The sequence below is a fragment of the Macaca mulatta genome, chromosome 12 (assembly GCF_049350105.2).
Source record: "Macaca mulatta isolate MMU2019108-1 chromosome 12, T2T-MMU8v2.0, whole genome shotgun sequence".
Lineage (NCBI taxonomy): Eukaryota > Metazoa > Chordata > Mammalia > Primates > Cercopithecidae > Macaca > Macaca mulatta.
Window position 1 is genome coordinate 126,738,788 of NC_133417.1, and position 17,599 is coordinate 126,756,386.

A 17,599-nucleotide genomic window follows, 5' to 3' on the forward strand; every position below is an offset into this window, starting at 1 on the left:
AGAGCATTTCATGCTATTGAAAATATGATGAAAGCAAGGCATCTTCTTTCTAAGAAGATGTTCTCTGGCACCATCAGAATTCTGCACATAATTCTAGAGACTAAAAGCATACCCTGAGCCTATCTAAAAAGCTCAGTCCAGGAACCCCTATTTATATAGCCCAGGTAACAACTCTGGCTGCTAAAGCCCAAGTTAGACCTACCTTTATTGACTAAGGAAGGAATAAAAATGAGACATATGGCTTATTTCTTGAGTTTCTCATTGCTTTGAAAGAATTGGGCACTGAATGTCTTGCCATTGTAGATACAGTTAATGAACATCCATTCACTTTACTGGTGTGAAATACTTCCGGCATCACACAGCAGGTACCAGAGAAAGGTGCTACAATGGGTAATTATTTTCTAGTGGGATGTCACCTCATATTCAGTTTACAGGAGTTTGACAGCATTTAGCCCCAAAGAAACTATAGCCACATTATAGTAGATACCTAGGACTATCGTATCATATTATAAAATATCACATCATATCATGTTATATTATAAAAGGAATCTTGATCTTCCTTTACCAACCATGTGTTCTTCTCTGGAAAAAAAACAAGCTTCTGGAAATGAACCACATACTGTCAATGTGACATTTAAGAAGGGCAATATTCCAAGCATAAAAGAAAATTCCAGTAATTCCACGTATTTTACTACTTTCCTCTCATGAATTAGACTAAAATTTAATTCTTGAGTAGTTTAGAGAACACAGTTGTTGGCTTATGTCAGGATTTAAAGTAGCCGCTTTAGGACAAGCCAGTATTTACATATCCACATGAAACCTGTGTGAGCCTTAATAACGTCATTTAGAAGCCACCAGCCAACACTGAACCTAAAGTCATAAATGTCTCCAGTGTGACTACAAGTTTGGTATGAACCATTCTATGGAAAGTCCAGGCACCCCCTGTACTCTACCTCACACCCAAAGTCAGAGAAAATGCGTTTCTTTATTCTTACAGGAAGCTACTGTAACTTTAGTAGAAGATGAAAACCTGCTATGATAATTGTACTTCGAAATGGGTTTGGCAGAAATGGGTTCTGCCACAGGGCTTAAATATATGTGAATATGCAGTATAACATGCCATATAAACCTAAAAATTCTATTTCTCATAAGAACTGGAATTAAAGTGCCAACAGAATGCAAAACTGTGGAAAAAAGCAAGTCAACTCTAAAACTCACTTTGTTAGCAAAATTTTGCACATGCAACTCAAAATACCTTGGAGCTGGTAGCTCTCCTTGGAATTCCCACTCCCGGCCCTTTGACTAATTGACTTCTTATCCCTGGAATAGTTCTCATTCCTGACTACTCCATACAAACTGAAATCCTCCCTTTCCCTGTCTCAATGTACCCAATTGCACCACATTTTAAAAAATGTCCTTCTTATGAGAACCTTCAATTATCTTGTTTATTCATTTGTTTGTTGTTTATAGTCCCATTAGAACATAAGTTCCAGGAGAAGAGGAATCTTTTCTTTTTCAGGTTTATGAGACTATCTACAGCTTTCGGAGTAATTCCTGACATCTAGTAGATACTCAATAAGGATCTGCCAAATGAACAAATGAATGAATGATGATGCTTTAGCCCAGCCCAGCTCACTAATCAGAAGCATCACTACCATAGTACCATGGCTGAGCACAGTGGCTCATGACTGTAATCCCAGAACTTTGGGAGGCCATGGAAGGTGGATGGCTTGACAAGCCCAAGAGTTCAAGATCAGCCTGGGAAACATGGTGAAACCCTGTCTCTACAAAAAAAATACAAAAATTAGCCAGGTGTAGTGGCACGTGCCTGTAGTCCCAGCTTCTTGGGAAGCTGAGGTGGGAGGATTGCTTGAACCTGGCAGGTGGAGGTTGCAATGAGCTGGGATTGTGCCACTGTACTCTAGCCTGAGTGATGAACTGAGATCCTATCTCAAAAAACAAACGAACAAACAAATAAACAAACAAACAAAAAAACCACTGCCATAGCACTTTTGTATGTCACAAAAGCTAAGCAAAATAATAATCATGATGACAAAGAAAGAAAAGAAACGACAATCACATGCCAAAATGTAAAAAAAAGAAAAGAAAGAAAGAAAATCAAGTCTGCAACCAAGGCAAGAGGATAGCTAATAGAAAAACCAAAGTCTCTGGTCTCATGTGATACAGTGGTTTCCAGAGCTATCACAGACATTTAATACTTAACTGATTTTTAATCGCCATTTTAAAATTCAATGCCTGGGCTATGAAATTCATTCTGGATGGGAAATGGAGCACCCCAATTAGCATGGGTAGAAAGGTAACTCTCCCATGATCAATGTATTTAAGCCCTACTGTCACCTCACTAAAATGCCAAGGCAACCAGTCCAACACATATCTTAAAGGAAGCACCTTGGGTCTGTAGTTCCATTTCCTAAGGCTTCATTAATCATGTACAACTTTTGGTCTGTCAATAGCACTTCAGCGTCTTAACTGTAAAACCCTTCAACCCTTCAGATAAGCCTTTGTTGTTAATCTCTCTCCGGCTGAAAGACAGGTTATAAGGCAGAGTCAACAGTTGGGGTGCACTACGTTTTGACTCTGAAATAAAGCCCATGCTTCCCCCGACATTTGTATATGTTGCCACCACTAATTGCTTTCTCCCAGTGCTATCTGCTGTGGGTTAGTTTACATAAAGATGGCTGTTTTAAAGACATCCCTCCTGACATATATGAACAGTGCATAACCTCTTATCTTGGTGGTTTATGTGTTTTAACAATGAAGACAGCCAAGCAGGGCTGTCCATGATTAAACCAGAACCTTTTGGATGCATCAATCACTGTTGCTGTCATGAAAAATTCTTGGCTTCCTATAGAGGTTCATTTCTTGTTGTGAGACTTTCCTATAACCTATTTTTCTGGTTCTATCTCTTTTCCCTTTGTCTTTTCTTTACTGGGTTAATTAACGGTTTGGTTTCTTTTTTTTAGGATGACTTGTTTAGGGCTGAAGTGCCTTATAAATTCTCAGTTGAACATAAGAAAGCTACAATGCCAAAGACCAAGAAAAGTAGAATCGAGTATTTCATTTTTAAAATTATCTAGCCTGTGCATTACTTTACTTTTCTTGCAAAGCACTTTTTGGTATCTTATCTTATTTAATAGGCGCAATCAAATCTGACAAAAAAGTATTCATTGTTCACACCAATCTGATTACCAAAAACTAAGATAAGAAAAGTTAAGCAAATCACCAAAGTTAAGACAGCCAATATGTGCAAAGCTGTGATCAGAAACCCTGACTCCAAGGCTAAACAACCCTGCTTCCCTTTCATAGAGATATAAATAATATAAAGAAAATACTAACCCATAATTACAAATTCTTTTTGAGAATTGGGTAGAAAGTTTCCAGCTTTCTCAATTCACCCTAGAGTTCAAGTTCACCTCACTTCCCTGCCCTTCATGATGATGACGGCTAGCTAGTATTAATTCTCAAATGATCCTATTTTATCATTTTCATGGGGATGATCTTTTCTGCCTTGTTCCTACTTTCTGTGCAGGAGAGCAGCCAGGAGTTTCTATTAAAGGTTCTTTTTCTAGGTGGAAGATCACAGGAATAGGGCGAGGGGCAATTATATCTCTATAGCAGAATCTCTCATAAATCTAAATGTTGATAGCAAAGAAGATACCCTGGGCTGAGTGTGGTGGCTTATTTCTCTAATCCTAGCACTCCGGGAGGCTGAGGTGAGAGAATTGCTTGAGCTGGGAGGCGGAAGTTGCAGTGAGCTGAGACCGCACCACTGGGAGACAGAGTGAGACTTCATCTTAAGAAAAGAAAAAAGAAGCTACCCCGTTCTCACCCCAGGGGATCTCAGAAAAATGTGCAATTAACCCTGTTTCATAGAAGCATGCGGTGAATAACCACTGTATGACTTCCATGCATAGTGTCAAAAATAGCATCCAGAAATGACAGGACTCGGTCAATGACAAGCCACTCTTAATTATTCATGGTGGTAGAAAAATTGTAATAACCTGGCTAAATGGCATTGGCAGATTATTCAAGCCTTTCACTTGGGCATATATTACTGTCCCTCGAATCTTTGCATTTTCCAGTGGAATCCACAATGGGCTGTTTATGACTATAAAATGAGGAGTATGTGGGGGGAAAAAAAACCAGGAGGCTAAAACAGCATTGTTCTTTTTAAAAGAATTCAATGAGATGATACCTGATCTTTATGAAATATCATGAAGCTCTTGAAATTTTGGAAACAGCCAAATGGCAAATGATCATTCTAGGGTCTATCTAGTGCCTTCGTTGAAGCTCACCTGGTGATCTTTCTCCTTCTATCTTTAATTTTCTTCAAACAAAAACCATCCACTTTGTTGTCTAGAGGTACTTTTTCCTATTAGTAGCTAAAACGCTGAAAGGCAATCCGAAAGGAAGAAACAAGAATGTGGTATACTCACTAGCTAATGTCAGATGTTGAACTCCTAAGATCTAACTGGAGCAGCAGCATACGTTGACGGCTGCATCTGAATCGTCCAAATGTCTTTGGTTGCTTTGATCAGTTTGTACAGTCCATGGGACAGACACATTAGCTGGCTTACCAACTAACAGGCAGCAGGACCATATGTTCTGAACTAAAAACCAACTATGTAATCTGGCAGTGTGGGGGAGTTGCTGTCTCAATTTGAGTTTTTGTCCTATGACGAATGGAATGCAGTATGAAACTACACTATTACATTGCAAATTTGATAAATGACATGGAATGAGAAATTCCCCTGGAAAACTTGGATTTGGAGATTTTTCATAAAAATATGTTCATAAAAATGATTGATTGCATGAATGATAAAATGGCTAGAGATCAACCAATGAATCTTCTGAAACACTTTCATGAATGACACTTTGGGAATCTTTGGCCTTTGTTCTCACTTTTCTAACGAATCTTTCACTAGAGCTAACTGCACCCTCACTGACCTATTTCATAGAATGTATCCCTCCCCCGTCATTATATGATTAGTTACTTGCAGCTCTAAAGCAAAAAGAAATATGCTTTTGGGTGGATAAAAAAAAATGTAGTTTACTTGAAACTGAAGGCTGCCTTTTATCCTATGGTTTATACATCAAAGCTTTGCTCTAGACGTCCCTCCCCAAATCCCTTAGCCAGACTGCTAAGCATGTAAATCTTTGGGGTAGTGAATTGAACAGAATATCAGGGGCACCTTCAAGAGCTTGTTTGAAAATGGATGTGAGACTCCCAAAATTAAAGCACTTAAAAAAATAAAAAATAAAAAAAATAAAAAAGGAAAAGAGTCCCTCCCTTCTCCTGACCTTGGAAACAAGTAAGGACGATGTTATTTTAATTTGCATTCAAATTTTAACACAGTCACATAGCACCAGTGGAATCGACATTGGGTTTCCACCGAAGATTGCTCATCATTTCATTATGGTTCATTATGTTGATAACTGTCAGAAAGCATTAGCAGTGAGGGCTTTGAGTAATAGAACTGAAATGGTAATTTTAAAACAATACACTTTCTGGAGGAAATACAGCAGCGCACTAAATTCAATTAGAAAAGGCAAATGTAGAGACAAAGTAAGTGATGTTTGTTGTTTGGAACTTGGCTGTTTCAATTTCTTGATAACGTAAACCTGGAGAAAGCTTTTTCAAATCAGGACCTCTGGTCATAGATCTTAGTAAATCTGCCCTCATTAGCTCTGAGCTCTCCTACTATAAATTGTCTTAAAAGCTGCAATTTTGGAATATTTTCAGCCATGTCTAAGTATCAATCAATCACTCTTTGTTTGTTTGGCACAGCTGACTGAATTATTCAAGGCCGTTTACTTGGAGACAGATTTGTGAAGGTCCTTCAAGTTGGCAATCTAAAATAATAATCTCTCATTTACGAAGCGTTCCCAATCACCAGGCTCCAATAAGTTTCATCAAACAAGTTAAATAAGGAGCACCTGAAAGCACGAAGACAGCTTTCCAATAGGAAAATACGAAAAACTACTCTGGTAATAGTGCTCAGAAGTCAAGGGGGCAAAATGACAGATGAGCTACGTTTTTCTAGATATGCAAAGCCAATTTGCTATCTTTACAAGGTACTTTTCTAGCACATTTTGAAACACAATAAGGGGCTGGAAAAGAAAGTTACCTTAAGGCCGGGTGCAGTGACTCACGCCTGTAAATCCCAGCACTTTAGGAGGCCCAGGCGGGCAGATCACTTGAGGTCAGGAGTTCGAGACCAGCCTGGACAACACAGTGAAACCCAGGCTCTACTAAAAATACAAAAATATTAGCTGGGCATGGTGGTGCATGTCTCTAAATCCCGGCTACTCAGGAGGCTGAGGCAGGAAAATTGCTTTAACTTGGGAGGTGGCGGTTGCAGTGAGCTGAGATAGCGCCACTGCACTCCAGCCTGGGCAACAGAGTGAGACTCTGTCTAAAAAAAAAAAAAAAACAAAAAAAGAAAGTTACTTTAAATATAATATTGATTTAGCTTCCCAGTAGGGGAAAAGAAGATCTTTCTCACTACAATCATTGAACAAGCTAGTACACGACTAACAAGTCTTCCTGCAGGGGTGTGCGGTTGACCACGCCCAGCCCTGCTGATAACCAGACTGCATTCCAGAAGAAAGGGGAAGGGAAACAAGGAGAAAGAGATCTGGAGAAGGGAAAGAGCTACTTATTTGAAGAGTTAAAGGACATTAATTTCATTAATAAAAATCATGTCAAAATCCCTGTTAAGAAACGATTCATAAAATAAAAATCCTGCCATCAGCTTTAACGGCAGCCCTGAATGTGCAGAAATAATGGTGCCTGTCCTGGCAATGTTGCCAGAAAAAAGCCTGTTGCCTCTCTTGACTGATACAGGTGTCTAAGATGAACAGTTACATTTCTACTCTCTGGCAATAACTTAGTGAGGATTCTGGAAGAAACAAACAGCAAAATTAAAAAGAAAAATAATTCCACAGTGAGTGCATTTGGTTATGTGATTCTTCTCAGGTTGGATTTTCTTCATACAGGAGACAAATGAAGTATTCCATTTCCGTTAACGGAGAATGATCAGAATCCATGAAATATGTTTCTAGAGTCACCACTGAGCTGAAGAACAGGTCTGAAAGTTACAGGCATCAAAACAGAATCTCCTGTCTCCTAACAGCCGTGGGGCAGGAAATGTAAATCCTTGCTGCCTAAAGGTGGTTTTACAGATCAGTAGCTTCAGCCTCACCTGGGAACTTGTCAGAAACAGAATCTCAGGCTTAACCTCGCTACTCCTAATCCCCAGGTGATTTCCATGTGATTTTTGTGCATGTGGATGTTTAAAAAGCTCTGTTCTAAACTCCCTGTTCTAAATAGTTACGGGCTATTTTCTAGAAAATGTTCAGATGGTGCTTCCATAGAAACATCTCAGTACATCTCACAGGCAGCCATTTATGTTAACCTAACCAGAGACTCCATCAAAAGTATTCCCAAAGGTAAAGTTTGTTTACGATTAAATTCTCTTAAGCTCTCCAGCAGTGTCAATGGTGCAAACTTCCTAGGCAGTTTCCTTCTAAATTAGCCAATGCTACTTGTATTCACCTGGTCTAATCGTTCTCCAAGTGAACAAAAACCTGATTTTACAAGCCAGTGGAGCACAGTCTCTCTTTGGCTAGAAGAATGAGCCTCAGATAGTGTGTTTTATTTCTTCATTAGTGTGCCGTCACAGTGAGCGATCACTAAATGCAGGGCTGCATAAGAATGCTGGGGTTAAAGACAGCATAATGAACAAAGAAGGTGCCTGATTATCATGGCTGTCAGCACAAGGGAATTGGGTTTGTCACCTGGCTTAACCAACTGGTAAGAACTGATTAGAGGCTGGAATCAGTTTGAAAGGCTCCCTGATGTTAGGCTCCTTCCCATCGCCACATCTTGTCAAGAGAATCCGATAAAGCTGGGGGCAGGGTGCGAGTGGGGAGAGTTACTCTGTGGGTCATGTGAACAAGAGGGTCTTTGAGAAAATCCCACTGTCTTCTCTATGGGAATGTCTCCTACAGTATTGTCCAGTAGGATTTTCTGTGGTGATAGGAACATTCTCTGGGTCTTCTGTCCAGCACAGTCTCCACTAGCCACAAATGGCTACTGAGTTCTCAAAATGTGCCAAGTTTAAACAAGAACCTGAATCTTAATTTAATGACTTTAAGGTTAAATAGCCGCATGTGTCAAGTGTCTACTGTACTAGACAATACAGGTCCACTGTATTCACTGAGAAGGGAGATGTCGAGAGGAAGAGCCATAGGCTAAGAATTAGAATCCAGTTCTGCTACCTGACTTACGACTATATCTATTATCAGCAAAGTATAGTTACTTCCATGATTATCCCTATCTCAGAGGAAGTCGTCAGAAGCTTATGCAGTTAATGTTTAAGTTTAAAAAAATATTTATAAGTTTAGTTCTGTTGGCCGGGTGTGGTGGCTCATGCCTGTAATCCAGCACTTTGGGAGGCCGAGGCGGGCGGATCACCTGAGGTCCGGAGTTCAAGACCAGCCTGGCCAACATGGTGAAACCCTGTCTCTACTAAAAATACAACAAATTAGCTGGATGTGGTGGCGTGTGCCTGTAATCCCAGCTACTTGGGAGGCTGAGGCAGGAGAATCACTTGAACCCGGGAGGCAGAGGTTGCAGTGAGCCAAGATTGTGCCATTGCACTCCAGCCAGGGTGACAAGAGCAAAACTCGGTCTCAAAATTAAAAAAAAAAAAAAAATTAGTTCCGTTGGAGAGGTCTGAACCTTAACTGTACAATAAATTAACAGGCCGATTTTTGAAAATACTGATGTCTGAGTCCTACCCACCCCCCTAGAAATCCTGGGGTACAGGGCAGCCATCAAGTAATTTAATTATGCACTCAAGGGTGAAAATCACCGATAGAGAGGCAGTGAGATACGCTGTCAACCTGCTGTGGAGGTAGTCTGGGGAAGGAAATGACCAGCTGGAAATAAAAGAGAAAGAGAACAACATTTATTAGATCCCTACCAGGTGCCAGACCTTTGCAAATATTTTCCTATTTCATTCTTAAAACAGTCCCAGAGGTAGATGGTGAGAATTCCAACTTACAGATGAGGAAATTGGGGCCTGGGGAGGGTAAACCTTCTCTCAATATCACAGTGTTGGTCAGTTGTTAGAGCCAAGGCGATCTGATCAGCAAGTTGATGGCGTCGCCATCAGGACTTTGTTTCCTCTTAACTGAAGTGTTGCATATAAAGTAAGTGGGATGTGATCACCATTAACGTAATGCACAAGGCGGTGCAGTGGCTCACGCCTGTAATCACAGCACTTCGAGAGGCTAAGGTCCATGGATCACATGAGGTGAGGAGTTCAAGACCAATCTGGTCAATAGAGTGAAACTCCATCTCCGCTAAAAAGCAAACAAACAAAACAAATGGGTGTTGTGGTGGCGAGTGCCTGTAGTCCCAGCTACTCAGGAGGCTGAGGCAGGAGCATCACTTGAACCTGGGAGGTGGAGGCTGCAGTGAGCCGAGATCACACCACTGCACTCCAGCCTGGGTGACAGAGTGAGATTCCATCTCAAAAAAAATGAATAAATAAGTAAGTAAAGTAATGCACAAGACCTTGAAGTAGTGAAGTGTAGCAGAAGGAGTTCCAAGAGCAGGTATTTTCATGGACCTTTTAACAATGACACAAAAAGCCACCAGCCTTCCTTCCCTTCACCTTGTGGAAAATGACTTCTGAAACACGCAAATGTTACTTTAATTTTTAGATTTTTTTAGTCCATCCATATGCTAAAATCAAATTTTTTCCTTTTCCCCTTTGCATCCTTAAGATAAAGCTAACCGCTTTTCCTACAGAAAAACACAATTCCAAGGGCTCAACTACCACACCCTTATTACACATACATCAAATGTTCTAGCAGCACAGACGTGGCCATCTTTGGAGGTTTCCTAAACTCCCAAGTAGCAATACTTGGTAATAAAGTGATGGGCACACATTCCCCCTAAATGCTAAACAGGTCGGCATCATGAGACTGAAAAATACCTGGGAGAAAGAGCCAGGCCCTCCTGCCATCAGAGATAAATTTCATGACACTCAAAATACAATCAAATCTCAGCCTAGAGAAGGCTTTATCTGCATGGAAAGTAAGTGGGGAAGTACATGATGCAAACTGAGGGCAATCATCAAAATGTCAGTCCCAAACACTTCCCCTTGAGTTTACTATTGTGCCCCAGATTCCCACAAGAAAATTGTTGGTAGCAGGTGTGGATAAAGATGGGGAGTTTATTATTAAACTAATCACACAAATGGAACATAGCATGAAAATATTTACATTGGAAAAGAAAAAGGTTGGGACTTAAGAGTTCAAACAAAAGTGGCCACCCAGAGAAAGTACTTAGTCTATGGAGGAACAGGAAAGGGAGAAAGCAAAAACAATCCTTGCCCATTTACAGTTTTTCAGTTTTTTTTTTTTTTTTTTTTTTTTTTTTTTTTTTAAGAGGGTCTTTTTTTGTCACCCAGGCTGCAATGCAGTGATGTGAATGCAGCTCACTGTAGCCTTGACCTCCTGGGCTCAAGCGATCCTCCTGCCTCAGCCTCCCAAGTAGCCGGAACCACAGGTGAAAGGCACCAGTCCTGGCTATTTTTTTTTCTTTTGTCTTTTTTTCTTTTCTTCTTTTCCCCCGAGACAACAGAGTCTCCTCTATCACCCAGGGTGGAGCGCAGTGTTGCAATGTCAGCTCACTGCAACCTCTGCCTTCAGGTTCAAGCGATTCTTGTTCCTCAGCCTCCTGAGCAGCTGGGATTACAGGCTCACACCACCACGCCTGGCTAATTTTTGTATTTTTAGTAGAGATGGGGTTTCGCTATGTTGCCCAGGTTTATCTTGAACTCCTGACCTCAAATAACCCGCCCGTCTTGGCCTCCCAAAGTGCTGGAATTATAGGCGTGAGCCACTGCATCTAAACTTTTTAACAGTTACATCTGAGGCTGACCCTAGGATTCTCCTTAACTCTGAATGTTTCTGCTTGACTTGGGACAGCCAGCAAGAGAATCTCCCAGCAAATAGAAACTGTGTGAGTCTTCAGGTTGTACGACTCTATCCAAGGCAGTGTGTGATCTTGGGCATGTTCCTTAACATCTCTGAGCTTGCAGTTACCTTTTCTATAAGATGAAGATTACATCTACCTTACAGATTTCTTATACTATGAACCAAGTATTAAGATTTTTTCAAGTACCTATTACATTACCTGGGCATAATTATAAAATTGTCATCATCATTATTATCTCTCATTATGAAAGAAACTCTGGAGGTTATAGCAATTTGAATATAAAGTCAGAGAGACCTGGAGTCTCACTCCAGTCACTTTAAAGATAGGACTTGATTTCCCAGTGGCCCAAAGTGCTCGAATACCCAAAAAACTTTTATTTGCAGGGTTGTTAGCTCCAGATTGGCCAAAATACAGTTTGTAGTAGTTAGGAAACAAAAGAATAATACTGATAATGGTAACTGAAGCTAATATGTGTGCGTGTGTGTGTGTGTGTTTTTTTTTTTTTTTTGAGACACAGTTTTGCTCTTGTCACCCAGGCTGGAGTGTAATGGTGCGATCTCACCTAACTGCAACCTCTGCCTCTGCCTCCTGGGTTCAAGTGATTCTCCAGCCTCGGTCTCCTAAGCAGCTGGGATTATAGGCGCCAGCCACCATGCCAATTAATTTTTGTATTTTTAGTAGAGACGGGGTTTCACCATGTTGACCAGGCTAGTCTCGAACTCCTGACCTCAGGTGATCCATCCACCTCAGCCTCCCAAAGTGCTGGGATTACATGCGTGAGCCACTGCTCCCGGCCAAAGCTAAAATGTATGAAAGTGGCATCATCCTATGCGATTTACATAGCACATAAACAACATAAGGCTGTTTAACACCAACAACCATTAGGAGGTACTGTTATTAACTCCATTCTCCAGGTGAGAAAACAGACTGAAGAGACTCAACAGTCACCCAGCTACACAACAGGCTGGGAAACAAACTCAAAGTCTGTGGAAGGTCTCTGAGCTGAGCCAGAGGCTCTCCCTCCAAGCACAGATTCACCTAATGGAAATTCATGGGCCCAGTGCTCCCTGTTCCGATCAAGGTCACAGTCATTGTAGGGTCTGTGAAGCCCCAAGGGTACATGAAAGGAATGGTAATACCTAGGAACACTGTCCATATAAAGTGTGAGAAAAGATTTCCTCACTCCTGCTCTTCATACCAAGCTTCCCAGCCTCATTCATTCATTAACCCAGCATTTATTAAATGCTATCATTAAACAAGCATTTATTAGGATTTGGGCCTAAGTGCTATGAATACAAAACTATGAGTAGAGAAGGAAGAAGTGTAATGACAACATAAGCAATGATCTCAGTGTACACTGAGCTGTCCTTTACAGACTGAAACCACATTCCCAAACCCTGCTGTCTACCTGTTTCTTCTGCCAGCTGTCAACCGTCCCCGAGTCCTCAGTGCAATGGCAAAGCCACTTATAAATTCCAATCTCAGCTCTAACCACACTGTCAGACAACTTCTAAACAGTCAATCTCTTCTCCACCAAGTAGTCTGTAGGCAGCCGTGCACACTGAAGGCAACCAGAAACAGTGGGAAAGACCCTTTCTTTTTACAAGCATTTCCCGGGCTATGATTGAGAAAGGATGCATGTTTGATCTCAAGTGGCCCCGGCATGATTATCCCGGGAGAAGATCTGGCAGTGCCTTGCTAGGTGTGAATGAAAGCTGTTGGCATCACAGGAAGGAGAGACGAGCATACAACTTACGGGTGCAGGGCATGGAGGCAGCATCATTGTCAGCTCTGAAAAAGCCTCGGTCACAGGTGCACGAGGTGGCTCCTTCCCAGACAGAGTAGCTGTGGGGTGGGCACTTGGCACAGGTGGCATCCGTGGAGAGAGCCTTGTAATATCCAATTTTGCAAGCTGCAGGGAAGAAGAAAAAAACAAACAAATATAAACCCCTGCAAATACAGCAGTGCAAAAATGCAAAGCCACCTCCTTGATTCAGAAGAAGGGAGACATTCTTGCTGATCATTAGCGATCATGTGGCTTGAAATGCAGGTAATGCAACCAAAAACATTCATTGAGTATAGTCGTTCTTTAAGGGCCATTAACATTCCTGGTCAGGTGACAAGAAGTCCAAGGGAAGAAATTTTCTTAAACCTGGCAGAATCAAGTAAAAGCACAGCAAAGTTTACTGAACGCCTTTCTATGTGCCAGATACCCTTTATACACATTATGCTGCTTAATTCTTAGAGCATCCCTTTTCTACAGGCATTATCTCTACCTTAGAAGTGAGGAATTTCAGCTTTGAGCAGTTAATTGCGGGCACAAGACCATACATCTGGTAAGTGTCAGCACCCAGCTTTGACCCCAAGTGTTCTGCCCTCAAAGCCTGTATGCTTAGTCACATGCTATGGAATTTCAGAGTGTAGCCTTTAGCCAACCAGTGGGAAGTGTATCCAAGAGCTAACAAAAAAAACAGTTTCTGATTATTTCCTAATTACAGCTACAGAAAGAACCAAATCGAAAGATCAACAAAGGCAACCAAGTAAAAAAGACGAGTTTGTAAGGCACGGGTCACAGTTTCAGGGTGAAATAATAAAGACTATCAACTGTAGATTTTGGAATATAGTACGCTAAGATGTGTTCTTTGATCAGTGAATATTTTGTGTCTATTTTCGAGTTCATAAAACCCTCCTATTTTTCCCTCTTTCCATTTTTCCAGCACCCTTCCCCCTCCATGCACACACCCCCCAAGAGCCTGGTGTAAAGAACACGGGCCATATAGTTTTTTGTACACCTGACATGCTTTCCATGACTTCATCTTCATAAACATCACACTGACACTGTCATCATACTGACACTAAGGACTACTTTTACTAGTGTGGAAAAACTCACTAATTCTGGGGAAACTCATAATAAAAAATAATGACTACTTGCTCCCCATTCTTTTTTCTTCCCCTAAGGCTTTCATGATCACCTCTCAAATCTGTCTCAATCCCACATAAAAATTGACTAACACCATCAGCACTAAACCCACAGAGACAAGGCTATTAAGAATAAAGTTATTTCATAACACCAGACGTTCAAAGAAAATGTGCCAGTAACCCACAATCTTTCCAGCATAATTCACTCTCATTGCTTTTCATTCATCACGTCCTTAGGACGTGTCTATACTGTCAGAAACAGCAGTGGGGAGAAGGACCTATCAGACGTTTTCCATCAGCCTGGCAGCCAAAACAGAACAGCCATGCTAGCAACGCAGCAGAACTTATTGAAACGAGTGCTAGAAAGAGATCCATGCAACTGCTTGATTCTCTCTGGAGATAGGGCCATCATCTCACTGTCACTACTCATCCGTCAAGCATCTGTACGGCTTCCAACTGAAGTCTGTTCCACCCACTCACATATCCTGTTGGCATTTTCTTAATCATACTCTTGTAATGGCAAGCGGAAAGGGAATTTAGCAGGGGCTCAGGAAGGCACACGGTTACTTCACTCTTACTAACTGAAGTTGTTTATGGAATTTCCTTTAACAAGCCAAAACTTTATGACGTGTGGAGCACCGACAATAAAAGCAAGCGCTGGGAGATCAATCTCTCCCTTATTTGCTTTCGTCTTTCACTGGACCGGAGCATCTTAGAAAAACAAGTTGCTCCAATGACTGAGATTTATGTGTCTCAAGTTTATACACATTGCATAATTAGATAAGGTTCAACTTGCAAGGTGCTTTTTTGGTCATGCTTAAGATGGCCCTAGGGTTTTGATTAAAATCAGAAACCCTGACTTTGGCAGGAAGAAGGACTGGGGGTCAAGCCCGGCTTGCCCACATCAAACACAATGAGCCTCTGAACAGGAACACAAACCCGCTGGGTCCCACCTGTCACTCAGTCAGTCGCAGTCGACAAAAGCAACTCGTGGCAACTCAGGACTGCAAAAAAGGCACAAAATGCTTTCATTTTTTTTTTTTTCACATCTGAATGTTGGCAGAAAACTGCATGTTACTGACTGATTCTCATGCACCCCTCAATTTCAACAAGTATCAAAATGGAAAAACTCACAGCGGGAGTGGAAGATCGACAAGGACAAAAATCTGACCAGTGACTGATCATCACAAAGTCCAAATAGCATATTTGAAAAGCTATTCTGATAAGACTACTTCCAGTTAAAAAATTAAACTCATCTTTTGCAAAAATCACAATGGAAAATGTTTCCTTCAATTTCATTAAATTTCTTACAGTGCAAAAACTTGTTGTATATATTATGTGAATAAGAAAAAAGTGCATATGCGAGTTTCTATTTTTTCCTATTTTTCCTCAAAGCTGGTATTAATATGTCACCAGGAATAAATATATGTGAATTCATTTGGGAAATACAGTTTTATACCAATTTGGAAAATTGAAGGCTGCTGTTCTTTAAACACACGGTCTTTTCCTTTTGCTTTTATAAGCACAGGCAGAAAATACAAAATTGTCATTGTGCTGTTCTCGGCAGCCCTTGCTACCCTTAACACATTCTTTTGTCTCCAACTACATTAAGACCATGTTATTAATATTTCAGGATTCTTACAAAGGCTCTCTTAAAATGTAGTAGTGGCTTTTCACGCACACGGCCATTTTGCTGCCTACATTTAAAATGACCTAGTAAATTGATGGTTTAGTACATTTCTTTGCTCTATGTGGTGCACAGCCTTCCAGCATTTGGTACATAAATGTGTAAGTACATTCTGCATTTATTCACTACATACTAGCATCTTAAAACTTTCACTATCTCTTTCGTTCTAAACAAAACCCCTGTGAAAGATGTACTTGGCATAACAAGCATTGACTGTTAGTATATTTCATCCTTCTATTTTACGTGAGAACTGCTAGACTGTATTTTTGAATACTAACGACTTTGTGAGCAAGCAACTACTTCCTCCTGCCCTATTTCCACTGAAGTTTCACTAGTTAATGAACTATATGAATGGGTGTCTTACTTGATCTTCTAGATATGCCATGGAGAAAAGATTAGTTCACATGTATGATGCAAACTTTGCATTCAATTCCTTTAGCTTTGCTTTATTTCTTCCTGTGGGCTTTAAACAAAAAAAGAAGGAGGAGGAGGAGGAGGAAAAAGAAGAACCAACACTTCTTTCAAATTGGCTCACCTACTACCATAACAACGTTGAATTTTAAGATAGTCTTGGTAATGTAGTATCTTCTGGGTTTTTGGTGCATTGATGTGTGTACATGACAGTATAATGCCCAATTTAATGAGCTGATTATACCTACTATTTGAAAAAATTTCTATATATATATGCCTATGTCATTTTTCTGCTTTTTAGAAATTTAGAATAATTGATAGTATCTGATTGTCTTTATAGTTCATTTTAAAACTAATTTAGTGCCTAAGAGAAGTTAGTAATAGCAATTGTGAAAATAAATATCAAGTAGTCATTGAGTGTTCGTTGTTTTTATGCTCACTGGTCATTTAATTGTCACAATAATTCTGTGAGCTTGAGGCATTATCACTGCTCCCATTTTGCAGATGAAGAAACAGGGTTTACAGTAACTCATTCAAGGTCATACAGCTAAGTGGTAAAGCCAAGCATCTAACTCCAGTGCTTATGTTTTTCCAAAAGTTTTTATGTAAACAAGGTTAAGTTACCTAGAGTTAGGTCTGACCTTCAGCAAAGATATGACTTGGATATAATGAAGGGGTGAAGATCTGGGCTGGTCCCAACTTCTATTTGCACCCCCAGCCCATCCCCTTGCTGCCTTTATCAGCCACACTTTGCTCTCTGTGACCCACTTTCCAGTTCAAGGCCCTTCAGAGCTGCACTGTCCATTAAAATAACTGCCCACCCCATGTGGTTACTGAGCACTTAAGATGTGGCTGGTCAATTAATACTGGCTGTGAGTATTTTAAAATACACATCAGATACCAAACACTTAGTATCCCAAAAGTAAACCATCACTAATAATTTTTATTTGGATTACATGTTGAAAGCAATAATGTTTTAAATGTATACTTAAATTATTAAATTTAATTTCACCTTTAAAATTTATTTATTTTTTTTTTAAATTTTTTTTGAGACAGAGTTTTGCTCTCGTTGCCCAGGTTGGAGTGCAATGGTGCAGTCTCAGCTCACTGCAACCTCCGCCTCCCAGGTTCAAGCAATTCCCCTGCCTCAGCCTTCTCGAGTAGCTGGGATTACAGGCGCCTGCCACCATGCTCGGCTAATTTTTAAATTTTTAGAAGAGAGAGTTTCACCATGTTGGGCAGGCTGGTTTCGAACTCCTGACCTCGTGATCTGTCTGCCTCAGCCTCCCAAAGTGCTGGGATTACAGGAGTGAGCCATTACGCCCGGCCTAAAATTTATTTTTCAATGTGGCTTAAAATTATCTATGTGGCTTGCATTATATCACTATCAGACAATGCTGCTCTAGAAGCTAGAGTATTAAGTCTTGCATGTGTGCTCCCATGTGCACACAGATGCATTCTTGCCAATGCAGGGTGCTGAAAGTGAAGGAGGATGTATGTATCACAATCACCCAAGGACTTATTTTCAAAACTTACCCTGAACC

At 40.6% G+C, this 17,599-nt stretch overlaps 1 protein-coding gene across 3 annotated transcripts in view; it reads right to left on the reverse strand.

The window, feature by feature from the left end:
* Positions 1 to 17,599, reverse strand: part of EPHA4 (EPH receptor A4) — a 154,452-nt gene that overhangs the window by 69,456 nt on the left and 67,397 nt on the right. For all 3 annotated transcript variants that reach the window (XM_077956430.1, NM_001260870.1, XM_077956431.1), the window contains 1 exon segment: positions 12,795 to 12,950. In XM_077956430.1, the coding sequence (XP_077812556.1) occupies positions 12,795 to 12,950 (156 nt within the window).